The sequence below is a fragment of the Diplotaxodon limnothrissa genome, linkage group LG7 (assembly GCF_057381915.1).
Source record: "Diplotaxodon limnothrissa isolate DT_005_m linkage group LG7, D_limnothrissa_male_GT1.1, whole genome shotgun sequence".
Classification (NCBI taxonomy): Eukaryota; Metazoa; Chordata; class Actinopteri; order Cichliformes; family Cichlidae; genus Diplotaxodon; species Diplotaxodon limnothrissa.
In genome coordinates, this window is record NC_140602.1 from 24,025,757 (window position 1) to 24,053,374 (window position 27,618).

The 27,618-nt window shown below is 41.0% G+C and overlaps 2 protein-coding genes across 4 annotated transcripts in view; both read right to left on the bottom strand.

Moving 5' to 3' along the window:
* LOC146628317 (copine-8-like) overlaps positions 1 to 7,683 on the bottom strand; it is an 87,888-nt gene extending 80,205 nt beyond the window's left edge. Inside the window, exon 1 of the mRNA XM_085359462.1 lies at positions 7,601 to 7,683. Coding sequence (XP_085215588.1) covers positions 7,601 to 7,683 — 83 coding nt within the window. The remainder of the gene's footprint in view (positions 1 to 7,600) is intronic.
* Positions 7,684 to 20,538: 12,855 nt separating this feature from the next.
* Positions 20,539 to 27,618, bottom strand: part of kif21a (kinesin family member 21A) — a 57,261-nt gene continuing 50,181 nt past the window's right edge. For all 3 annotated transcript variants that reach the window (XM_085359465.1, XM_085359464.1, XM_085359463.1), the window contains 5 exons: positions 27,136 to 27,300; positions 25,585 to 25,702; positions 25,171 to 25,341; positions 24,533 to 24,732; positions 20,539 to 23,170 (listed from right to left, as the gene is read on the bottom strand). In XM_085359465.1, the coding sequence (XP_085215591.1) occupies positions 23,080 to 23,170; positions 24,533 to 24,732; positions 25,171 to 25,341; positions 25,585 to 25,702; positions 27,136 to 27,300 (745 nt within the window). In that variant the 3' untranslated portion in view covers positions 20,539 to 23,079. The remainder of the gene's footprint in view (positions 23,171 to 24,532; positions 24,733 to 25,170; positions 25,342 to 25,584; positions 25,703 to 27,135; positions 27,301 to 27,618) is intronic.

The following is a 27,618-nucleotide window of genomic DNA, read 5'->3' on the forward strand; positions in this document are numbered from 1 at the left end:
AGACAATCAACGGAATATTAATGTGCAATCATTTTAAGGATTATAGGTCATTTTTAAGCAAAAATACCAAAATATTCAGACCCAGCTGAGGATGCCACTGTGAGGACTGATTTTCTGTTTTCCTGTTTCAAAGTAAACTGAAACCTTTTCAGGTTTTTGAATAGACTTTTTGACAAAAAATAAAATAAATACAATAATTGATAAATTATTGATATATGCAGCTACATTGATTGCAGTTTTGTTTTTTTTATCCGATTCTTTATTTTTTTCCTAAGTGTGACCTGCCAACACCAATTTTCTTCCGAGAAACTAGAAACTGTCTTATTTGGTCTGTGATCACCGATCTGGTCATCCTCTTCATCGCTGCCATAATCTTTTTATCATCTAAGAACAAAGAGACAGTCATACACGCACTTTAACAACGCAGTCCATAGATACAGGTGCATATCTGTATATTATCTGAAGAGGACTTTTAATGGATTTTAGCAATAAATACCATATAATGTATTTAATATTTACAGCCTGGAAGTAATGCTTCTTAGAACTTAGAATACTGCATAAATCTGCATAAAAATCCTCTATTGCGCTCAGTAGAAAGACATCAAATACTGGACACTAATCAACATGATGTCTTCAAATCTGTCCACAGCAATCACGCAGATGCAGGAAAGTGGCTGTGGAAAAGATGAAAGCAGAGGAACAAAGGTGGGGGGAGGGAGGGGGATGGTTAGTAATGTGATGGAGGCATGTCGGCTCTCAGAGGTAACCAGGTAAAGCTGGTTACCTCTGAGAGCCGACAGCTGTCTGGTGCCTTCATTAGACCAAATGACTGCTTCAGAAAACTCATTAATGCAGCCACCCAGCACGACCCTTCCTGCGTTTAGGACTCGCCACCTGAGACCAACTTGATCTGTTGGCTTTGTGCTCTTTGCTCCCTAAATCCTTCACAATTTAGGTGGAACGGAGCAAAGAAACAAGGTAAAGCAGGATGAAGTGAAGCAGAGGGGAAACATGACATTAGCTTAGCCGGATTTCATTTCATTTAGCTTCATTAGAGTTTTATTTGAACTAAAGATTTAATAGTAATTCTTTAGAGCTAACTAGCAATCAGTGGATCTAAGCAGCAATTAAGAGGAAACAACAGTAGTGGAAATGTATGCAATAACGGGTACTGAAACAAAAAGTACAAAACATGATCAATTACATAAACTGTAACGAAGGAATTTTAGCACCTCATTATACAGTAAGAGTGTGCACAGCCACAAAGAGCTTTGCTGCTTTGAAAATACTCCCCCTCATGACAACACTTTCTTTGTTGTTTTTAATCATTTTAGCCCTGTGATTAGATTGTGAAACAATGTGCAAATAACCTGTGAGAGTTGGAGATCCTGCTACTGTGTGCAGTTCTTTTATAATGGAAAAAGCTTTATTGGTTATACAAAAAAGCTACAAAAAAAACCCATATTGATCTTTCTATTTCTTCATGTGATACTATTTGCTTATTGCTTACTAAGTCCTGGGCTTTTAGTCTGTATTTGAATCAGTTTTTTTCAGACACTTTTTGGACTTTGAAAATTGTAATTACTGTATAGTAAACACATTCCATTTGATCTGATGTTATTTGAAGTGGGCAAGCTATAATTTTACGCAACTTTTCATTGTTAAGTAAACTAAATGGTGATTATACAAAGTAGAATACAGTGTAGTCACACCACTGACATTTAGATATCTATGATATTTCCTGGGTAAATGAACATTATAATGCATAACTAAACAATGAAGACCAGCGCTTCTGTTTTCTCTGGTAGCTTTTCCCAGTTTGTGAAAACCACAGAACATTCATATCCTAGCAGGCAGCTGAAGCCCCTATCCGGTCCTTAAGTGATGACGTGGCGAATCCTATTTCCGGGCCTAAAGTAGTCTGCGTTTAATATGGCTTTTGTGTTGTTAACATGTTTAATGCTATGTATTTTCTTCTATTTAATCTCAAAAGGCTCCTAAAACAGTCAGTGATCACTGTTGACCTTCCTCGGCTTTTATTACCGCTGATCATTTATTTAAGCTCAGTTTTTAAAACCTTAGGATGTAACTACAGCCCAGCCCATGCAGCAGTATATGAATGACTAACCTCGTATTGTGGATGGATTATCTCAGTTGTTCTCCTGGCTGAAGTTTGGTCCTTTTACAGCATCCTGCCATGCGATTACATTTGTTCCTGACCACGAGAACACTCACGTTAACTTTTATTGAGTGGAAAAAAAGTTAGCTTGTTTATATTATGCTAACATAGCTGTGTCGCTAGCGGTCACGTAGCACATCATTATATACCAGCTAGCCAAACTTCAGTAACCCTACAAACGTCACTGCTGTTTAGTTTTCTGTCTTCATATATGTTGGAAGTGATAACAGAGCTGTACGTTTTAATTTGTTTCCAAAACCCCGCAGTCAGGACATGCTATATTGTATTTAGATAGAAGCTAGCGAGCTAACTTCCTGCTAACTTCTAACTCTGTTAAATGTCATAAATTTCGTTTTCATGGATGCCTGGATGTTATACTCAATTGTTACACCTGGTAGAGCAGAACGCTGATCATTTTATTAAAGATGAAAGACTTTAGACAGTTTTTCAACGCTCAGTAATGCCATAGTGATCGTTTGATATATGGACCAGCAGCAGAGTTTAGGCCCAGACACGGCTAGTGACGTCAGACTTAACGACCGGATTGATCTTCAGCAGCAATGTCGCTGCTATCTTGTACTTTGTGGCTACTGTGTACCTTTTTGGTCCTGTTTTATTTTACTATCAAAGTTGAAAGATGGTATATTGATACAAAATAAATTGGCCTTTTTCATTTTGTATATGTCAAGGTCAAATTATACATTTTTTATCTTATGTAATTGAAATGTTTTAATATTTTTAACTTGTTTCTTAGGTGCTTTGCTGCAATCTCAAATGTCTAAATAATATTTCAACGACGTAAAGCATTTTGTATGTTAGCTCTAATCATTAGCCCCAACTGGTTAACAGGTAATTCACAGTCAAACCAGTCAGCTTCATTTCTACCGGACCAAATGATTTTAATTTATCCTCGTCTAATTTCTTTAACCAGCCCCAATCAGCTGTGCTACACAAAGATCAAGCTCCACTGTTACCAGACAAATAAACGTGTCATCTTTTAGTTTGCTAAATGAGCCTCACCACAGCCATGCTTTCTTTCTTGTAATTACAGAGGAGTTTAAATTGTTGGCAGAACACAGCACCAGTTGGAGATCTCTGCAGACTCCACAGCGAGAGCACCAACCACAATTTATCTTCAGAGACTGTACCATTCTGAGCCTTCCGGTGAAGGAGTCATTATCTAGCTTTAAAGCCTCAATGTGTAAAATGCTGGTGTGATTACATGTTTATGTATGTGGAAAATGAGACAGTCGTACTGAAGAAAAATAGCACAGCGTGTTCTTTGCTTTCACATCATTCTTCTCAGGCTCCTGGGGTGAGAGTGGTAGTGAAAGCTACTGTTATTTGAGTACCAGTACCAGAAATTGCTTCTTTTTAAAGCATACACAGAGGCTTTAAAGGGGACCTGCTGTACTTTTCTCTGTTTTCTGTCATACAGCTACTGTTACTATGGTGGATGTTGATATTAAATACAACATTTAAAATAATGGATTCAGCATAAAAGAAATCCCTGTCAGCCAAAAGTTTAAGTTTCAAACTGTTTCACACATTTTGTTCTATTGTTGCCTCTTTATGATGTTGGTGACACTGGAAATTCCTAATATGGTCATTTCAGACACAGAGCTCCTGCTGTAAGCAGAGAAGCTCCACCCTCCTGCTATTTCAAACCTGTTTGCGAGAGGCAGCCAATCAGATGATTGCACTTTCATCAGGTGCTGAGTAATCTTGAACTGTGCTTCCCAATGACATTAAATTTACTGGAGAAAAAACAACAACGCTATTTCACTTCTCATAAAAGCCAGAGAAACCTAGTTATTTTTGTTTTAAGCCATTTGTATTTAGAACTAAAACAAAAGAAATCTAAGAAACCTGCACGCTATAGTTTCCTTCCCTGCTCCACTAACTCTTTCTGTCTCTTTCTTCACCTTCCTCGTGGAAAGTGCAACATCAGCTGTGACACATCGACCAGCCTCTCAGCAGGTCGGCGTCCGGCTTCAATACAGCTACACAGAGCACGTCAATTCTTCAAAGGGATACACTTCGTAGCTTTTGTGCCCAAGGGTCATGACTATCTCTCCGCTGTGGACCACTCAGATCACAAGACAGCCGAGCTGACGCGAACACCAACATCATTCCCTACAAACACTTCCCAAAACGCCCAACTGTCTGCAAGGTTCATTTGCCTGTGCAGCTCTACAGACTCGCCACGCTCACTGTCTACTGTCCACGCACAGAATTAAACTCCACTGACTTGTGTTTGTGTCATCAAGGCCTCGTGATCATGAGTGAGGAAACTCAGGCAAATGGCTGTGCGGGGGTTTTCTTCTCACTAACACACCATATTTGTCTTGAGTTAATCAATCTGTCACTTCTGCTGCTTCACTGCACATGTGACGGGTCCGGAGACGGTTTGGATTTATTGAGTGAGGGAGCTTTCACTCAGCGACGGACTCTATCTGGGCTGAATGCTTCAGTAGCTTCGTCAACACAAAAGTGGGAAAATCACACTCTCCACAAGCTGAGGACTGGTAAATTTTGTTTTGGTGTGGCTATTAATGGTTTCACCTCAGGCAGATCAAAAAGCTAAAGCATGTTTGTTCTGTCAAAAAAAAATGAACTAGTACAGTGAATTATTGGACTAGATTTTCACACGAAAGATGCATTTAACAGCCAATATCCACTTAACCAAAAAACAAACAAAAACAGTAAAACAATATTAAGCTATAACCTGATTCAGATAGGTGTTCTGTTCTTGATTTCTGCCACAGTCCAATATAAGGCAGCTGCTCAGAGAACCAGACAAAATGCATGCGTTCATCCAAGGAATCTGTCTCTGTAGGTTTTTTTCCCCCTGTTTTAAAATCAACATAGAAGAAAACCAAGCTAAAACGGTGTCAAAATGATGTAGTATATCAAACTTTGGTAAAAGAAAATGCCAGGACTGCCAGTTTGGTGTACAACAATGAAGCAGTGCAGTAATCCTACAATGCAGGACTTGGCTTTTTTCTTTGACACACACGACACTAAAACTGAATCTATTTTTGATTTTGGTCGTCAGTCCTAAAAATTCGTTTAACGCTCCAATGAGACAGTGGTGAAATTTTGCAATTAGGAAAAAACATAACAGCAAATGCCTACATGAAACTGCAAGTGTTGTTAGTGCCCCGAACCAAAGGTGGTGCAGTTTAATGCGTCACCATTGCACAGCTTTTTTAGGATAATTTTTGTGCTGGTTGTGAACTGCAAAGCTTGTACATCCCAACACTATACACGACTGGCTCCCTGGAAGCTTTACTCATTTTGTCAAAGGTGACTTGTGTATTTTGTCTATCATTTGGCTCCACAAGCTTGAAAGCTTGTGGTGACAGAAACAATGCATTACCTAATGCCTCTGTCACTCAAAGTGCCTTTGCAAGCATTAAAGAAATGTCACTGCAGTTTGTCCATTTTCCATCCATGCCATTTTCTATAACTGCTCGCTCCTTTTCACGGTCAGGAATATGCATAAGGAAAAGCACATAAATTATGTTTACATGAATAAAAAGAGCTTTTTATAAGAATGCGGAGATGAGTCATAATTTGCGGGAGCTTTTCTTTTATGATGCCATTTTTTCCCCTTAAAACAAACAAACAAACAAACACATACATAATCAAACACAAAATATCTTCACAAGTTCAGATCTCAAAATCATGAAGTTCATTACCAAGCTGACTTGCTGTGCAAAGCTTTTATCTTAGAACTAAAACAGCAACAGAAGCTCCATCTGCATAAACAGCTGGCAGATTTTAGGTCAGCGGGAATTTAAATGAGTCCAAAGTCTTTGTTCTTCTGTTCATTAAAAGTCTCAAATAAGGTTTACAAGAATTAAAGTTTTGCAGTGAAATAAAGATTTAAAGACTACATGATCTCAGCCTGAACATAGACCTGAACGACCGACTAAATCAAATAAAATGTTTTATGACATGCCCTGAATTCCTTGTCACTTATCTTACTCTTATACAGCATTATGATATTGAAAAGTTGTTTGGGGCGTGACTGCCTCTTCAGTTTAGGGGCAAACAAACCAGGATAACTAAAAATCCCCAGATTGTGTCAAAACACGTTACTGATTTTACACATTCAGACGACAAACTGAAGAAGAGAAAATGGATGCACCCCCCCCACACACACACACACACACACACCTGAAAAGTTACCAAATGAACCTTTGATCATAATAAAAAGAAATTAAAAATTCAGCTTCAATTCAGCACTGATCGTGTTGAATTGATTGATTGATTCTTTTTAATTCATGCTTCAAAGGAGGCTTAAACGATTTAGCGCTTATGCAGATTGTTTTATTATGTAAATCTTCAGTCACATTCTGCTCCATTTTAAAGATTCTGTGATGTGTGAATCATAAGCTTTGCTTTGATTGGACACTTTACACAGTGGGCTTTACCATCCACTGCATTAGCACACTGTACTGTAGATCTTTGTAGTTCACTAAACATTCAATTCTATCAATATAAAATTACTCGCTGATCTATATTTCAATTTAAAAAAAACTTTTGTCATTGAAGAGCACATGCTGCTTTTCATTGCGTCATGGGATTTAAAATGTGTCTTCTTGGCTTTTAAAAAAATCCAAGAGCTCAAAACCCATGATGACACCTTACTTTCTCAACTTTAAAATTTCATTGAATCTAAATTTAATCCTAATCTTCTCAACAGTCCTGACAGTCCTGCTGAGAGACCCCAGATGATACACGGAGAGGAGAAATGATTGGATGGATAGAGTGACAGATATAGCATATTTCATATCATTACAAACAGCAAATCCTTCCACGTAAGAAGCAGCAGCCTGAAAATGGTCGGTGTGTTTTTAAAAGCTGACTGGACGTGTCCACTGTAGTAAAACTGCCACAGCGCGAATCAAACAGCCTGCTCCAGCATCCTCCACCCGTCCTCCCTGCAGGAAATTCCCACATGAAATAAATATTTCGTAAGGATGATGACGTGGTGAGGTGGTCACTTTGCTTTGGCGCAAACATAAATTTCTGCAGCTCTGCGTGTGGCAGCTTCACCGAAGCTCGGAAACGTGACAGCAGTGTAAAGACATGTCAACTCTGACCTCCATCCGGCGCTCATCCACAGGAAAACTACTGGCAACAGACGCGCAAGAAAACGTGCCTTCCTGCACAAATCCAATATATAATCATTCACCTGCCACTGCTCTCGTATAAAGAGAAAAGTGGCGTGACTCCACACCGCACTGTACAAACAAATCAAATTGAAACAACGAGCGCAAAGCGAGTTTGTGCTGGGTTTATTCCCTACTATGCAGCCTGCACGGAACTCCCGGGCAGATATCACAGTGAAAGGAATATTTATTGTTTTGTACATCTCAACGCAGTGAAGCAAAAGTGGTCAGCACTCACCTGCACGAGACCGTCAGTTCAACTTTGGTGGCAGGTATCGAAGCGGTGAAGGGGTCCGCGTCCCCAATAAACGCCATATTCATCGCTGCTTGGTCGGTCACAGTGCGTCCCCTACCCCCAGCGCTGTAACGGCGGCATGTGAAAAAGCGGTGTAAAAGAAATAGAAGGGGGGGAAACCTCGCAATGGATGCTCAGTGAGCCGTTTGCTTCCTGGAAGAACCAAACACCAGAGAGCGAGAGAGAGAAAAGCACACGGACGCAGACCTGCAGCGTGCCACAGTCGGGTCTCTGTGCGGCTCTGTGCTCCGGAGGAGAGAGGACAGTGTGAAGGGGCGGGAAGACACACATATACAAACACACCACACACACACAAAGTGGGAGTCCACAGCTATTTGTGAGGACCAAAAAGAAGGATCGTTTCTATTTAGAGGTGAGTGCAGGGTTATGTGTAAAGCTCTGTTTTGGTTTGAAATTGCAGTACTCGGGAAACTATCATCTTTAAAGGTCTGGAATCGATAAAACATGTTAAATAAAATCAGTTACACCCAAGACAGTCAGGACTTCAGCACAGCAAAGCCTCAATGTGTGCATCCTGCTCAGAATAACAAAAAATGGGTCACAGAGAGGCAGCCATCAGATTCTATAAAAGATAACCAATCAGTGATGTCAAGTTAGTTCAGGCTGGCTGGTTATGGCAAATTTGGGTTATAGGTGGAGGCTTGTTTGTGTTTGTGTGTGGACAGCACAGGGAAAGAAATCCAGCTCTCAGAGGGCCAGACCTGTTCAGTTTTTGGTCCATGGTAAGCCTAATTTACTTTGAGGCATATAGGAGTTTAATGGAAGCTATGTTCAGCCTTGCAGAAGAGCATGGCCTTTGGGTTTGAAATACATATTGATTTATGAGAATGTGTCTGTACGAGTGGACGGTGAGCTTCACCAGTTAAACATCTCTTATCTCAGCAGTAGCCTGACAGTACTTTGTTTGGTAATGCCTATATGAGTGAGATTTAGATACTCAAGTAATCATTTGACCAATACAAAATCTTGCAAAAATCCAGTTTTCCACATTTAGGGAGTAATGAATTCTAAAAAAAAAAAATGGCAAAAAAGAAAAGAAAACATTTAAATTGGCAGCATTCACACTGAATTATTAAGGATTATTCATAAGACTACAAAAGTGACTTATCCCCATGGGTGGGAGAAAATGTCAGGGTTTGAGTTGGATTAAAAAGTAGTGGAAAGAAATGTGACTTAAATACTGCAATAACTTATTCAAACTTTTAAATGCTCACAGCAGGCATCAGCCAGACATAAAGAAACAAGTAATTATGGAATAATCAGGCCATGCCTGGGTTATTTTTCTTTTTAACTTTAAGTTGTACAACATCCCCTCCTCCAATCCCTCTCTCAGCAACAAGACATCTCCCCCCCTCCCCTCCTCCCAAACATCTCCCAGTGTCACAGTGGATCAGGTCAGGAGGCAACTGAGGAAGCTTCGCCCCAGAAAGGCAGCAGGCCCAGACAAGGTGTGTCCTAGGATGCTTAAGGCGTGTGCTGCTGAACTTGGGGAGCCGCTACAACGAGTCTTCAACCTCAGTCTGCGACTGGGGAGAGTGCCCGCCCTATGGAAGACATCCTGCATCGTCCCGGTCCCCAAAAAGAACCGGCCCAATGAGCTGAATGACTTCCGACCGGTGGCACTGACGTCACATCTTATGAAGACTCTAGAGCGGCTCTTCCTCAACCTCCTCCGACCACAGGTACAACATGCCCAGGACCCACTACAGTTTGCATACAAGGTGGGTGTCGGAGTGGAGGATGCCATCCTGTACCTCCTACACAGAGCCCACTCACACCTGGATGGGGGAAAAGGCACGGTCAGGATACTGTTTCTTGACTTTTCCAGTGCCTTTAATACCATCCGGCCCTGTATGCTTCAGGAAAAACTGAACAGGATGGAGGTGGACCCCTGCCTGGTGGCTTGGATCTCCGACTACCTCACCGACAGACCACAGTACGTCAGGCTGAAGGACATCACGTCTGACACTGTGGTCAGCAGCACAGGAGCACCACAGGGAACTGTGCTGTCCCCTCTTCTCTTCACCCTGTACACCTCTGACTTCTGCTACAACTCTGAATTATGCCATATTCAGAAGTTTGCAGATGACACGGCCATCATGGGGTGTATCTGGGATGATCAGGAAGAGGAGTACAGAAGTCTGGTGAGGAACTTTGTCGCATGGAGTCACACAAACCACCTGCAACTCAACACCTCAAAGACTAAGGAACTGGTTGTGGACTTCGGGAGGTCCAGAGAAGGTCCACTGCCGGTTCAGATAGAGGGGGAGGAGGTGGAGGTGGTCAACAAGTACAAGTACCTCGGGCTGTGGATGGACAATAAACTGGACTGGTCATGCAACACAGAGCACCTGTATAAAAAAGCCCAAAGCCGACTGTACTTCCTCAGGAGGCTGAGGTCTTTTAACATCTGCAGGAAGCTCCTGAGGATGTTTTACCAGTCAGTGGTTGCTGGAGTACTTTTCTATGCTGTGGTGTGCTGGGGGAGCAGCACAGCAAAGAGGGACTCATCCAGGCTGGAGAAACTGATCAGGAGGGCTGGCTCTGTGGTCGGCATGAAGCTGGACACTCTGGTGACAGTGGCAGAGAAGAGGACATTAAAGAAACTGATGGACATTATGAACAATGCTGGGCATCCTCTGCACACGGCCATTAACAACCAGAAGAGTCTGTTCAGTGACAGGTTGCTTCTCCCCAAGACAAGAACTAACAGACTTAAAAACTCCTTTGTCCCACACGCCATCAGACTGTTTAACTCCTCTCTGGAGGGGAGAGGGAGGGGAAACAGGAGGACAAAGGAGGGGGGAACAACTAAGCTGTAGTGCCTCTGCACCTCACTGTACAATACCTTGTGCAATACTTTTTGTAAATAGTCAACAGTGCAATAGACTCAATACTTGAAATGTGCAATTCACTTGTATTTTTATTTTTTATTCCTATTTATTCTATTTATCCCCTTTGTATATTTTATTTATATTTGTCTCTGTATTTATATATGTGTGTGTGTGTGTATATATATATATATATATATAACAGTTCTGTAACTGTAACTTTGGTCGTTGCTGTGCTTTTTTTGGAAGTCGAATTTCCCAGAGGAACCCACCCGAGGGATTAATAAAGTTCTATCTTATCTTATCTTATCTTATCTTATCTTATCTTATCTATGGCCACGTGGAGTGAGCTGCTACCTTCAACAACAGTCAAATTAAAGAAAAGCTTAGTAGATTGTGATTGGGCAGTGTTAAAAGGTGGCACACTGAAAGCCAGATGACTAAAACCACCTGAGCACAACAAACTCAATTAACCAGCCCAGCATGAACCTTGGAGCTAAAAATGGGCATATATGTCAGCTCCAATTAGTCTGAAGAAGCAGACAGAAAGTTCATGCAGCCGTTTAAACACCTTTTAATTTCCCAAATAAAGAGCCGGGAGTTTGGATTGGGTCGGCATCTCTCTAACACGGATGTTACAGCTCCCCTAAGTAGGTCTTATACAGTAAAATACTTTTATTCCTTATACTAATATTCCAAGACTAGTGCAGTTAGGTGTACGTAAATGTGCTCTAGGCTAATAATTCAGGTCACTGATAATGAGGCCGAGACTCATAAGCCCTCATATTGTATATGGTCTCATTAGACATTTAGACATTTTTTTTGCAAACAATAAAATATGTTGTACTGTAACAAAATCCAAAAGGGAAATAATTAACACTGCAATATTCCTCAAACTACTTTCATTTGTCTAAGTGTAAGAGTATCATGATAATTGTGTGTTCACAAAAACCCTGATATTTAAAAATTGTCAAGTGTCAGTATTCTGTCCATGATGCATTTATGATAATACTTATGATAATACTTTCAATACTTGAAATGTGCAATTCACTTGTATTTTTATTTTTATTCCTATTTATTCTATTTATCCCCTTCGTATATTTTATTTATATTGTCTCTGTATTTATATATGTGTGTGTGTGTGTGTGTGTGTGTGTGTATGTATATATATATATATATATATATATATATATATATATATATATATATATATATATAATATTCTGTAACTCTGTAACTTCTGTCGGTGCTGTGCTTTTTTGGAAATCGAATTTCCCAGAGGAACCCACCCGAGGGATTAATAAAGTTCTATCTAATCTAATCTAATCTAATCTAATATCAAAAATAAGTGTGCACAGCTTTAGTTACTGCACATTCATTTAATTTGCCTGAAGTCAAAATATTGTGATGTCCCTTTATAACGCATTTACACCAAATAGGGAACACAGCCTCATTGCTTTTAGGCTACAATGAGTGCTCACACTTACACAGCTGGTCGTCAACAATGGTGATGTCAGAGTGGCTACCTCTGTCTTGTATACATATTTATTATGTCCCTTGTAGCCCCATTTACATTCTGTTTTTTCTTCTGGGTTTTGTAATATTTAGTTTTGCAATTCCTTTGTTTCCCACAGTCAGACCACGGATCTCTGACCTGTGTTTTGTCTCCGTGCCTAACTTTGATCCCTGTGTCAAGTCGGCAAGTCCTAGTCACAGTCTTATGTTGTGTTTCCTGTTTTATTGCCTTAGTCCCTGGTCGAGTGTCCGTTGTGTCGAGTCTAAATTCCCTTGTCTCATTATTCATGATGTCGCCCCTTGAGTGTACTGCTCAGTTCCCCTGTCGTTGTTCTCAAGTGTTTGTCAAGGGTTTGTCATGTTCAGTAAGTTTTGTACTTTGCCTATTGCTAGTTTGTTCATCAGCTCAATAAAGGGCTCGCTTTTTGCTTTTGTTTGTTTGTACAAAATATCCCATAAACCCCGAGCGATCATTTTAAACTTAATGACTTTTTTCTAGATTGAACAACCCCAGACATGGGTTGAATGACAATGGCAAATGATCCTAAGAGTTTCTTGGATTTTTAACATACTTTTCAAGTAAATCTGGTGAAAAAAAGGAACCGTAAAAGTCCTGAAATTTAGTTATGAGGACTAAACTTCTAAAATCAATACCTAAAAATGAAAAAAAAAAACCCCACAAGCTTTCAACATCAGATAAACTTAACAGAAGTTTTCACCTAATCATTTCCCGAGGTCCATGAGATGAACTGATAGGTCTAGGTGAGACAGAATAAACTAAAGTCGCTGTAATTGCACAATGGGAATCATCCATTACCTCTCCTAGATCAAATATAACAGGCTGTTTTCTGCCTTTAATGTTTTCAGTATCAGCTAAACCCCAATCTCTCTGCATGTTAGTTTTCAATGTGGCTTCCAAATTCTCTCTAATTATCTGGCCTGAGTTTGTTGCTCTACAGCCTGCTCATCTCCATCTGCAGTCAGCACCTGACATTTGTAGAACATATGCATGACCAAAAGATGATCTTACAGCCATTGTCCATGACATTAAAAAATAACTGAGTGAGAAATGGCCTTTTTTAATGGTGAGCTAGTCATACTTAGACTGTTGTCCTGTGGTTACATCACAGACGGCCTTATCCAGACTCTATCCAGGTAAAGCATCGAGAGTGTTGGAAGCACCTTGCCTCAAACAATTAATGCACCTGCTGATTCTGCTTCCAGCCAGGAATAGAACAACATTCAAAAATCCTAATCAAGTGCGAAGTCTCAGCTTCGCACATTTAATGACTGTTTTTGCAGATTGCACTTGCTGACAGGTACACTGAGTTCTGGATGAGGTCTTGCAATGATCAGTGTATACCTTTTGTTTGTAATATTTCTAAACATTTAAGCACAGCTGCTTTGGCTCTGTACAAAGTGGCAACCTAGAGAAAGAGCCAACATTGTTAACGGATGGACGAGCCCCTCTTGAAACCAGCTCTTTGCCATATTGTGGTTTTGAAATCAAATGTTATGAGTCAGCGTTGAGTCTGACTATGAAACTGAGGACACTACAAAGTAATGGTAGTTGTAGTGACCTGTCAGTCAAACGAAGCCACGCCCTAACACACACCCTGCCCTGTCATCCACTTTCCTCTAAACTGGAGCAACATAAAAACAAACATCATGCTGCATTAAATAAGACGTGTGACCATCAATTCATTGCAAAAGTGTTAATTGAGGTCGTAAATCAAGTGAGTCAGTAGAGTCAGCTCATTGCAGTTCATTTTCTCCGGGATTTTTACACAGTCACACATCCATTTGTAAACAGTGATCTCCCCTATTCATCATTTATGCTATTTTCTATTTTAAAATCAGGAAATTTCCCTTTCCAACCCTTGGGACTATGTCCGTATACCTCATAGAGTCCGACTGGTCGTGACAGATTGCCACCACTTCCTGAGCCTAGTTCTACTGAATGTTTCTTCCTGTTAAGAGAGTTTTTCCTTCCCACTGTCCTTGCTTATAGGGCGTTATCTGATTGTTGAGGTTTTCTCTTTACTTTTGTACAGTCTTTACCTTACAATATAAAATGATTTGGCGGCATATGAATAAAACTGAATTGAATACAGTTCCTACTTCTGCTGATTGTGATCTGGAGAATCTGCATACTTGGTCAACACCTCGTGCTCCGTCAAGTTCGAACAGCTGTTCTTATGCAGTTTTCACAGTGTGGTGGAAAGCACTATGGGGGCGACCGTGGCTCAGGGGGTTGAGAAGCTCATCTTGTAACCGGAAGGTTACCGGTTCGATCCCCAGCTCTTTCTGTCTCGGTCGTTGTGTCCTTGGGCAAGACACTTCACCTACTGGTGTTGGCCAGAGGGGCCGATGGTGCGATATGGCAGCCTTGCTTCTGTCAGTCTGCCCCTGGGCAGCTGTGGCTACAACTGTAGCTGCCTCCACCAGTGTGTGAATGTGAGAGTGACTGAATAGTGGAATTGTAAAGTGCTTTGAGGGTCTCATAAAAGCGCTATATAAATGCAATCCATTATTATCATTATTATCACGAGGTAGCTGCCACTGCAGTATGTTGTTGCCATTGTGGTGCACCCAGGTGTAGTTTGTGTTAAATAACACGCAGACAAGGGTCAGAGTTTTCTTGAATGTTGTACACTTCATGGGGGCTTTTAATGTTGTGGCCAATAGGCTGACAGTGCTTAGTTGTGAGCATGTGACAAAGCAGAATTTAGCTTTTGAAGAACTGCAGTGGTGCTAACTTAGCTGAAGACTCAAGTCTTGTTTTAGGCAGTTTCCAGGAGCCATGATGTAGGGTTCATGCAGAATGAAGGGTCTAATTCATCATCAGCCATTGTTCAGTTCGAGTGCAATATCAGCTTTATACAGTCGCCAAGGGTGTGATCCATGAAGTTTGTATTAAAAAAAGAGGATGGTGATTTAGAGAGTGTTATTTCAAACTCCTCGCCGTACCTGCATGACAAATGAGCTTTATTATCGGGGAACTTTTTTATTATCCCTTGAACCTCCTCTGAATTAATTTTAGATCTTATTCTCCATTTCTTTTAATATTAAGTCTTTGGAAATTAAAATTGGTCATAAAATCTGAACTGAATTTGAAGTCTAAATGCTTCAGAGAAGCTTTCGGGAATGCAAAAAGTTGTGTTCTGAGATTCCTTGTTAACCTTAATCAAAATACTTCTATTACACAATTTTGCTTTTAATCCTTAAAGCTGCAAGTGTTTTTTTTTGTGATCGTTTTTTTTTTGCTTGAAGTTGTCAGTGGATCTGGTTCTACAGAATTGCAATATACTCGTGCCTTGTGCCACAAATAGAGCTGAAATTACCAGAGTGTGAAGAAGCCTTGGCTGCTCCCTAATTACTGTCTCCTCATTCTCCCTTTCTCTTAATTCACCAGAGTCTTGCTGCGGTGGCTGCACGAGCCTCCTCACACCTCTGTTCACCCTGCAGAACTTTATTTTAAACTCAAGCACACAGCCCAAACTCTCAAACAGCCTAAAAATCAAACACGCATAAAATGAAGTTATGAGTAGGGATAACTTTAGAACTCATGGTTAATGGTTCAACTAAAAGGTTCTCCTTTCCCCATTTATTTATTTTTTTTGCAAGGGAAAAAAATAATTCATTATTATTTAGATAAATCACCATCCTTGAACATTTGATGTGATGTAACAGATACAAATCAGCCAATAGCATTGGTAAATGTCATCTTATGTGCTGATAGACTGATGGCTGTCCACACGGCAGATATCAAAATTACTCATCCCACTCTTTGTAATGCCACATGGCTCTGTTTGGATGCTTAGGAAACTCTTTCATTCTCAAACAGGATTAAGTCTTTGACACCTAACCCCAGCAACAGCCACACACACACAGCTCTGACATTCACATCAGGTGTTTGCTGATTGGTGCTGCCTGTCAGACAGTGCTGCAGATGTGTTATGATTTGATATGTTAGGCGCTGGTTCAGATTGATGTCAGTCAAGTCACCTTTATTTAAGCAGTCCAAATGTAGGGTTTTCCAGTTATGTTATACAGTGTCCTACAGCCTTATCTATGTAGTATCAGAGTGTATTTGTACTTCTATAGTGGTGGAAGCAGAAGCTATTATTTATTCATCATGTTACAGTTACAGGAGTAAAATGCTGTTGGGAGGTGAGTAATTCTTGTCATTTTTATTCAGTGTTATTTCCCCGGGCATCTCAGTGCTTCCCACCGTCGGGCCCCTCCACAGTCATGTGCAAACATTTGAGTGTTCATTAGACAATAGCAAAGCCTATAATTAAACATCTTCTAAACAAATTTGTTGTCATTTGCTTTAGATGATACGATTCCTACCAACCACCTATCTTACAAAAGGATACAACCAGTGTAACCGATGTAATCACACAGCTCACCATTGTAGCTGAAAGAAGCAGTCAGTGGTTGTAGTGGAAGGAGAACGTGCGGGCTTCCAAGTAACCTGTGCACCACGCGACACACACTCTGATCATTCTGCGGTGAGCTTACCTCAGCTCACAGAATCATTCTGTGATCGGCAGAGCGTCTTGTGACAAATGGATGAAACAACCTATAAACCCAGAATACACAATTAATGATGTGTCACACTAATGGGATCATTGCGGTCAGCATCTAGAAGTCTTCTCCAGCTCACTCAAGTACTGTGCTATACTGACGGGGATTGTCCGCACATTTTCCCCCATACTTTTCTCTTCCCAGCATTTTGGTACAAGTTAATATTTCTTTCATCTGACCAGAGACTTTTTTCTGTTTCCCCCAAAACTGCCCAGGCTCTTTTAGTTTTTTGGTTTTTTTTTAATTTAACATCAACACTTATTAAAATAATCAATTTCAATTTTGAGTCATTAGTTAAAAAATAAGACTTACGTAATAAGTCCACTGTTATCACTTTCTAAAATTAGACTCATCTGTACAAACTGTCTTTTTTTTTTATTTTTATTTATCATCAACAATGAGCATAAACTAATTAGCAGTACTTGCTTGTTACTAAAGGCTCAGGTTTTTCCTCTGAATCTTTATTCAACAACACAAGCGTAAACACAGCAAACAGCTGTTTGCTGTAAAACATTTGCAGGTAGAAACTGAAATCTGCCCGAGGAAGGAGCAGCTTACTTGCTACACAAAGATAATCAAATTAATAATGCTCCAAGTGATAATCAAGTAATTACCGTTGTAGTAGTAATAATAAAAATGCATATGCAGGAGAAAATTGTTAATTATTGCAGTGCAGTGGAACTCACTGATGTCTTCACAGACATCTTCAACATATCACTCATCCAGGCTGTCGTCCCCACACGTTTTCAAGCCACCACAATCATTCCGGTCCCAAAAAAGTCATCTCCCTCCTGCTTTAATGACTACCGTCCTGTTGCACTTACTCCCATCCTGATGAAGTGCTTCGAACGACTAGTCATGCAGCACATCAAGACTGTCCTGCCCCCCTCCCTGGACCCCTTCCAGTTTGCGTATCGGCCCAATCGCTCAACCGATGATGCCATCTCCACTGCACTCCACTCAGCACTCACACACCTGGACAAAAAAGATTCATATGTTCGAATGCTGTTCATAGACTTCAGTTCAGCATTCAACACTATAATCCCCCAACAGCTCACTCAAAAACTGGTCCAGCTGGGGCTCAACACCTCACTGTGCAACTGGCTGTTGGATTTCCTCACCGGAAGACCTCAAGCAGTACGGGTCGGCAGTAATACATCCAGCACCATCATTCTAAACACGGGGGCCCCGCAGGGATGTGTGCTGAGCCCCCTCCTCTTCACTCTGCTGACCCATGACTGCACTCCATCACACAGCTCAAACCTCTTCATCAAGTTTGCGGACGACACAACGGTGGTGGGTCTCATTAGCAACAGGGATGAGACCGACTACAGAAGTGAGGTGAGACGCCTGGCCACGTGGTGTGCTGACAACAATCTCTCTCTGAATGTGGAGAAGACGAAGGAGATTGTTGTGGACTTCAGGAGAATGCACACCCAACATGCTCCTCTGACCATTGACGGAGCGTCTGTGGAGAGAGTGAGCAGCACCAAGTTCTTGGGTGTGCACATCACAGAGGATCTCTCCTGGACGTACAACACCACAGCACTGGCCAAGAAATCACAGCAGCGTCTCTTCTTTCTCCGCAAACTAAGAAGAGCAGGAGCTCCAGCCCCCATCATGTACACTTTCTACAGAGGCACCATCGAGAGCATCCTGTCGAGCTGCATCACTGTGTGGTTTGGAGCCTGCAATGCGTCCTGCCATAGAACCCTCCAACGCATAGTGAGAGCTGCAGAGAGGATCATTGGTGTCTCTCTCCCCTCCCTCCAGGACATTTACAGCACCCGTCTCACTAAAAAAGCCCTTTGCATAGCGGCTGATCCCACGCACCCAATGCAAAGCTTCTTCAAGCTGCTGCCGTCAGGGAGGAGACTGCGGAGTCTCCAGGCCAGGACCAGCAGACTGAAGAACAGCTTCATCCATCAGGCTGTCAGGAAGCTAAACTCCCTCCCGATTCTGCCCCCCTCTCCCCTCTTCTCCACCACGGTCTCACTGAACTCTGTCACACACACACACACACTCACTCTCTGACGCACTCACTGGCCTGCTCCAGTCACTTTGTGGAACATTGGACTGCCATTACCTCATAAGACTTTGCTGTTACACTATCTCTTACCGTACACTACTAAATCTCCATTTGCACTATTTGCCTATTTTGGACCACTATGCCTTCTTACTTGAATATTGTATATTGTATATTGCATAGCTTTTTTTTTGTTATACGTAAAATTGTATTGTATTTATTTAAATTTTTACTTTTTAATTATTTTATTTGCATTTTTCTAATCACTAGGGTTTGAGAGTAACGCAATTTCTATTCTGTGTATGTCCTGTACATGTGGCAGAATTGACAAATAAAGTTGACTTGACTTGACTATTAGTACACAGTCCTTTATTAGTACATAGTGCACTGAAAATGTAGGACTCAGCTCAGAGGAAACAGTTACTAATAAATGTATTGTAAAGAAGTCTCCTATAAAAACGCCGTCAGTTTTACAGAGGCTGGCTTTAAACAAAATTTTCCATCCATTTGCTTCGATTTATGGTCGTCTGATCTGCTGTCTGACGTCCGTCTCACGTTTTTCTCATGATCTCAGGAGTGAAACTGGATTAAATGAAAACTCTAAAATATGAAGGATTTACAATGCTCAAATACAGTAAAACAAGATGAAGGTGTACTGAAACTAAAGAGGACAATTACATCTACAGGGTGTAAAGGATCAGTTTTAATTGAAACCACACAGGGATTTCCAGAGACCTGGTTTGAACTGGCATCTTCAAGTAGGACAATGTGGAATATTAGACAACTGCCTTGGAGTTTTGTAAACTGCATCTGTGGAGGCAGAGGATCATTGTAGTCCTTACATTGACTGTCACTGTTCAGTTTTGCATGTGTTACCCACTACTGCCATCTTGTGCCCAGTTTTCACCAGTTTAATTTCTGAAAGCAGTCAGATGGCCATCTGCTCTGTAGAGTGTAGCTTTACAGTGTGCAGAAAGGAAAAAAAACAAAACATCTATAGAAAGTTTGGAAAGATCATCTTAGGAGGAACCTTAAATCTCTCCAACTTGAAGATTTGGGGAAAGATTAACATTTCTAAGAGCTCCAAAATAGCAATAAATGCACAAAAAAGGAAAATGATAGTATTGCACATAATATTGTTAAAGTTGGCTTGAAAGTCCACAACATGGGGTTAGTTTCTGTTAAAACCACTTAACCACTAAGTAAAAGTGTAAATAATAAGAGTGTTATGTGAAGGAAAAGGAGAGGAGGAGGTCCAGTCTGAGGGAGTTGAGGAAGAAATGACTATAAATAGTAAATAAAGGGACCCTTAAGGTGAAGTGCTGCCAAATCAATAAAATGAAGAACTGTTTCCTCCTGGAGGAGTCTTCAGGTAAGGAGGGTTTGTTGGGCTACCGTGGGCACACCAGTGTACACCTCTGCAGAGATCTCAGATAGTCTTCCACCTCAGATCAATTCCTTCTGGTTTGTCATTTATTACTCAGAGGATGAAGCAAACGTAGCAACAATGGCATCCTAACCTTGATTCTTCTCCCCAGTTTATCACTGGCTATGAACTATTGCCCTCTTGTAGCCAAATGTCATATCGTAGCCTGGTTCCCACAGGCCAGCTGATAGCTTGAACACAGCAATGAAGCAGGTTAGCATTCCACTTTTTAAGAAGATGAAAAATTAAGGATGTCCAGGAGAAAAATAAAAAATAAAATATTGAGTTATCAAACTTATTTGTAAAAACCAAAGACACATTTAGAGGTAGTTTGTTTGCTTGAATAAATCAGCCTACAGATATATTAATAGTAAAAAATAATATATAGTATGTAAGAATACAGAACCAAGAAAATCACACACAGATGGTTGTTTTTGACAGATGGCATTTATTCTGACCAGGCATCTGACATTAGAATCGCTACAGAGTCCGCCATTGGGGAATGGCTCCTAAAACAGGAGGGGGTGCGTCATGGGTACAGGGAAGAAGAAGGGCATAACAAACAAAACAAAGAAAAGAAACTAACCAAAAGCCACTAAACGTGACCTGCCACCTGTATGAAGGATAAGCTCAGTCCAAAGCATTACTGATGCACTCGTCAGTCTTTGTGCCATTCACGGTCCTCTGGGCTCTAGTGTGAGACTACGTTCAGATCGGTGGTCCCACAAAACTAACATTCAGTCAGATTAGTTTTTCGTTTTGAACAGACATTGTTTACATACATTTCATATGTAGTTGAATAATTCCTACAGCTGCTGTTTCACCAAACATTCATAAATGACAGCACAATCATGACAGGCAGGTCAGTTAAACTGCAGAGACCACGAGTGCCTCCAGGAAGGCCCCACGAAGATCAGAACAGAGACAGATGTTGAGTCAATAGTCAGGAAAATAACACTGGTTGCGTCAGAAGGCCTCTCCTCTCAACAACAAAGAGATAGCGTTACACTTATATACACACATACACAACTACGGTACTGAGTGGACCTCACCTGGAGCCCACGACAAGAAGCCCTCTTATAGGGTTGGGAAGGTGAACGTGTCTTAGCAGCATGGGAATTAGACCACAACTTAGCAGTGTAGGTTTAGTGAGTGTTACCAGCATGTGTGAAGAGTGAAGATATATTTGTGCACACAATGAAACATGGACAACAAGTGCAGACTTATATCAGTGCTCAACCTGCTCACATTTAAGGATTAAGTGAATCTCAGAGACTAATTGTGTTGATTTTTGTTTGGTTTTTTTACATGTGCTCAGCGGTTAAAGGTATATGAGATCCTATGATAAAGTTCCACCAATTAAAAAACAAAAACTGCACCAGGCAAATTCTTCATCAATTAATTTTCTCACATTTATGCCTTTGGAAAATTTAGATTCCCCAATTTCATTCATCGTGCATGTCTTTAAGCTGTGGGAGGGTGCAGAAACCCAGAAACAATCCACACAGGAACAGGGACACAGAGGCCTCGGTCAGCTTCCAGATTCCTGTGAGGGGCCTGTGTTAACCACTGTACCACTTACCAGATAAATTCAAGATTTTTACTGTATTTGCTCAATTGTCCCTCATAGGTCTTCAAATGGCTGTCATTATTATAAAACCTTTCCTGACCACTTGCACACCTGTGGTGCACTGCCTCCACTATGTCAAAATCTTAGCATTATAAGCTTTAAACCTTGTGAGTATGGGAGTTGTTGAGTTGTTGAGCAAAGATTCTTTAAGTTTGGTTCATTTCTACTCAATCTTGGTCCTCAGACCCTTCAGGATGTACAGCCTGACCCCCAGAAGATGAATTCTTGGCGCGCACAGCCCAGTGAATGCAGAATAAAACTACCCTACAGACGTCCAGTAGATGCACCTATTGTATAAATTTCAAAATCCTTGTCAACTAGATTTCAACTCATCTGAGATTTTTAGTAGCTACACGTATGGTATCAATTTGAAATCCTATGTCATCTTGTTCTGAAGTTATAATGGCTGTCCATGGTGCCCCTCTGACAGGGTGACAACAGTACCCCATCCGCCTTTTATGACTGAAGGGTAATGATGATCATGCTTCTTAACTTGACACTGAAGACTCCTTCACTAAACTGCCGTTCAAGCTCTGGGTTGTACCTGAAAACCCAGGTACTCTGGATTCCTCCCACAGTCAAAAGACATGCAGTGTATAAAGCAAGTGAGCTTATTTCCCTAAATGTCAAACTTTAGCTACTCTAAAGTGTGTTCTGTTTACAAGTCCAGCTGAGGACAGCAATAAGAACACGTTACACATTTTTGGTCACTGATCTAAAGCTGCTGCAGAAACTGAAGGGAGCACAGAAGCTAGAGCAGGATGTTAAGGGGTAGAATGATTTCTTTCTCACACAGCCACTTTTCTTGCTCTTGGAAACAGGACTGATGGAATAACACTTCTGTTTCAAGTGCAGAGAAACAATCTCAACAAAGTAGAGAAGTGGGTTGTGAAGACCAGCTACCAACCCATTAGCTCTGCTGCACGTATGTATTTCTGTACTCTGACAACAAAACACCACTTCCTTTTTTGGCAGGGTTGCCTGTGTTGTATCGTTGCACTGTGCTGCGTGTAAGCCGAGCTGCACTGATAGTGTCTACTGTGTGTTCACCACATCCTATAGTATCTTGTGAATATAAGTTCTTATAACAATGACAATAATGACAAACCGTCTAAAGCGCAAGAAGAGAGAAATAGAAGTCATTAACAATACAGTTAACTAAATCCTGATTAGCAAAATCCTCTAAGCATACAGAGTCAAAGAAAAGAACTAATGCGTTAGCTTCCACTGTGATGAGATTACCGTTTCCTGTTGGCTCAGTCATGAACGTCACATGATATGGAAGGTGCGTCGTTTAGGCTTGATAGTTAAGGGGTCAAAGTGCAGGGCAGGAGTGCCTTTACGTCCTTCTAGAGTCAAACCAGGCAAGTGGTACCGTGTTCAGTTACTTGCAACCTCGTCTACACTGTCAACCACTTCCAAGGTGCCATCCAGTCCACCACGTGCACGCCAGATCTTCACAGTCCGATCACTGCAAGACACAAAGACACAAAAGTTATAATATATTCCATATCCTCTTAATGTCTTTACATTTTCACTGATTTGAAGACTTTTTACTTGGAATTTACGTATAAAATTACCAATATGTATATGTAATTTGCTGATCACATACATAAATACGTGTAGAGGGGTGCCAAATTAAAGGGGAAAGCCAATATAAGGTATTTCAGTGAACTCCTGATCCATTATGAGCCACTAGAAAGGCTCACTGAAACTACTGGTTGGATGGAAATCTGTCATCTAGGAAAAGAACACTCCGATCAGAAAGAAATGTTTCATCAGAGGACAAAAGATCACCCAGAAGAGAAAATGTGTGTGAATTTGCAGCAACCCTTTCCTAAGGCCAGCTCTCTCACAGCATGAAACATGAGCTGGAGGTGTTTTTAACATTTGTGTGTTACCTAGGGCGATCGTGGCTCAAGAGTTGAGAGTTCGCCTTGTAATCGGAAAGTTCGAGCCCCGGCTCGGACAGTCTCGGTCGTTGTGTCGTTGGGAAAGACACTTCACCTACCGCCTAATTGTGTTGGCCAGAAGGGCCGATGGCGCGATATGGCAGCCTCGCTTCTGTCAGTGCGCCCCAGGGCAGCTGTGGCTACAACTGTAGCTTGCCTCCACCAGTGTGTGAATGTGTGTGTGAATGGGTGGATGACTGGATGTGTAAAGCACTTTGGGGTCCCTAGGCGGGACTAGTAAAAGCGCTATACAAATACAGGCCATTTACCATTACCATTTACCTAAAGATTGCACTACAGTTTTGTCATACTATGATTTAACAGAACAAAGACCAATGAAGCATTTCTCTCCAGTTTGACTTCTGTTCTTGGTTGTCTTAGCAGACCAGACCAAACCTAATATAAACTAATACAGCCAAGAAGAAAAAATTTAACAGCCAATTCACTGATAGTTTAAGGGGGGGGGGGGGAAAGAGCAAAATAAGGGTTATCATCAACATAAAGCCTCATCTCCCTCCCTCGAAACAATAATGGTACATGACATTTGTATTCATTTTTCCTTGTACAACTCTGAATCCATCTCACTCCCTAAAGTGTCACTCAGTCATCAAAACTCTGGGAAACCCTGCTTTATAAGGACAAGTGGATCTAAACTCTGCTGGCAGAATGTCGCTCGCAGCGTAACAGACCCAATGGAACCCACTCACCACAGGGTCAATGCTCATGTTTTTACTTTAATTTGTTACCCATGTGTATATGAGCCTCAGGTGAAGTTGTTTTCCCTCATATCCAGAGAGACACAAACAAACAGTTGTTTGTCTCCCTCTCTGGAGACAAACAGAGAGCCTAAGCATGTGTGTCAGTGTGTGTGGAAAACTCACTCTGAGGCGGTGAACAGGTGGCTGCTGTTGGCAGAGATGCTGTTGATGGGGCTCTCGTGACCCTTGAGCTCCCCCAGTGTCCCTAGAGTGTCTGTGTGCCACAGCTTGAGCACCCCGCCTCTGCATCCACTCAGCAAGGCTGGTGATCCGGGGACGACACCAAGTGCACAAACCCAGTCACGGTGAGCATTTGGGACTTGCTGAGCACAGAGATGTATAGCAGTATGGTTAATAGTGAGAATGTCATGAATGGTTGATGTTTTTGTAACTTACTGAAAGATTATGATCATAATGATGCAATCGCTACAGTAACTTGAGGGTATCATATGGAAAGACATCTTTTTCTTAATGTACAGTCATGTGAAAACTGTACTTTTACTTTACTATCGGCCATTATGTGACAAAGAATGTGACAGAAAGGGCAGTTTTCTGCACATTGATTTACAGCAGGTTTTCCAGGAGAAAAATCTCTGGAAAGACAATAATGGTGATAAAAAAAAGAGGAAATAAAAATATTTTAGGCTACTTTTGACAGTTATAAAATCAAAATGAAAAAAAAAAAATCTATATTGCATCAAATGGAACAAACATCTGAATGTCTCCTATCCATATTTCTTTTTGCATTGATCATCCAGTACCTGCAGTAGGTCTTTACGGTCTAGGTCCCACTTTTTGATGCCATTGTCTCGGGAGCCGCTGAAGAAAATGTCCCCTTGGATTACCAGAGACTCGATACCGTCGTAATGTGGTGGTTCAAAGTTGTGTGTAGGGCTGATGCTTCCCAGAGAGCCTTCAGTCACGTCAAACAGCTGCAACAGCAAAAACAATACATGTTAAAAGGGATGATATGCATCTGAACATAAGGATTATTATAACAAAAGATAAATAAAATCAGTTAAACATGGGTTATGTAGCATGTCTAACCTAAGCTGTCCTTATATTGCATTACTGGATGACTCAGCTGCACAAAGAATCTCACTTTATCATCTGCCTCAAGAAACAAGTGAACAACAGAGATGTGAAGAGCAGCAGTTTGAAAGCCTGAAACACACCTTAATGTAATGGTCCTTGGAGCCAGTGATAACCAGGTCTTGGCTGTTTCCAGACTGATCCACAGTCAAGCACATAACTGGACCAAGGTGACCAGTAAGCTTTCCAGTAGAGGCAAACCTAATGCAGGAAAGGAAATGTTAATGAGTCTTTTGTTAAACTGTCAAGCCAATACCACAGGGGAAATGCCAAAATAAAACTTAAATACATGTATCAAATCAAAGTACAAAGAGAAGATATTACTAAAGTAATGATATACTTAATATATCACTCATGAAAATATGTAAAAATGAGGTTTGCTGAGTTCTGTCTCAGAGAAAATGGGACCGTTCTTATACAGAATATTGATTCACAGTTAGTTTAATCATCCAAAGTACCACTTACTGACTGTTACGTTCGTAAGATGAACAAAGAGGCAATTCATCACAGCTAATATCAGGCAGCTGTCAAAAAGGCGTGACAGCTTTGAAATGGATGCTTGTCAGGTTTTCATACACAATTAAGTTCCAAGGCAACACAATGAAATTGGAGTTTGTACTATCTAATGAAGTGTGCATGTCATGCATCTGAAAATGTCAGGGGAAATCATAAACACACGGTCAGTGTTATTGATGTGCATGTGTTTATCAATACCTCCATACAACACGTTTTAGAAAAAAAAATAAAGGAAAAAGGTTTTGATCAAACTTTCATCTACGCCTATAAAAAGTAAATCCCAGACGTGAATTTGGCGTCCTCCTTTTAAAACTCTAGACTTCTTCAAATGCTCCTGTTACACAAGGGTCTGACCATTTCTCAGCTGGGTCACATCTCCCTCTCAAAACCTTTTCTCCTCAACAATCTTCACTTTGCCTAAAAACCTTACATGCATACAAACTGCTGTTACTGATGTTACCTTTTTAAGGAAATACTTTAAAGACCATTTATCTGAAAATTGGTCTGTTGACCCACTTCCACCATGCCGTTTTGCATTTTGAAATCAAGACCAGATACATCCAAAAATGTTTGAATCTTGGTTAGTTAAAATATAAAAACAAATTAAGGCAGTGCCCATTTTTGATCGAAGGTTTTTTTTTTTAACAAAATAAAAAGCATATTGAGGAACTTTCTGCATCTACTGAAATGTTTTTTGTTATGAGTTATAATTATGAGAGTTATAACTTCTTACTGTAATGCACATAGTTTATAATAATTCATTAAGTCAATTTTGAAGACATTGGTGGATGTAAGACATATTTTAGAGATTGTAGTGGTGTAGAATGGGGTTTTAACTTTTATCAGTATTCATTTAAAACTTTTCAAGCTGTTGTGTGACGTTATATTTACAGACAGAATGACAAGCAAAATAAGGTTAACAAAAACAACTGTGCTGGCAGAGGGAAATAAAAACGAAGTGTCACGATAATCTGTACCAAACTCCAAACAATCCACACAAAAAGTACGATATTTCACTTAAGAAAAATCCCTCAGATTGTTAAATCAGACTGACTGCCACCCTGCTAACCCACTGTCTGGATATTACTTTTGCATTCATTTTGAGTATCTCTGCTTACCTTCTCAGGTCCCAGACCCTGACAGAGTTTCCAGCAGCAGCGTACAGGACTGTGCCATTGGGGTTGAGCGCAATCTGGTTGATCTGATTCTCTCCTGCAGGGATGGTGACTGTCCGGCTGGTGTTGGACGCACAGACATCCCCAACATTAACTTGACCAGAAGACCTGAAGATATATGAATAAAATATGTACAAATATGCAACAATTAGGCATAATTAGCATTACAGGAGGTGTAACTTTAAAAACAGGAGTGTCCAGCTCCAGGCCTCAAGGGCCGGTGTCCTGCAGGTTTTAGACGTGTCCTTGATCCAACACCATCCATCCATCTTCATCCGCTTTATCCAGGGCCGGGTCGCGGGGGAAGCAGCCTAAGCAGAGAAGCCCAGACCTCCCTCTCCCCAGCCACCTCCTCCAGCTTATCCGGGGGAACACCGAGGCGTTCCCAGGCCAGCCAAGAGATATAATCTCTCCAGCGTGTCCTGT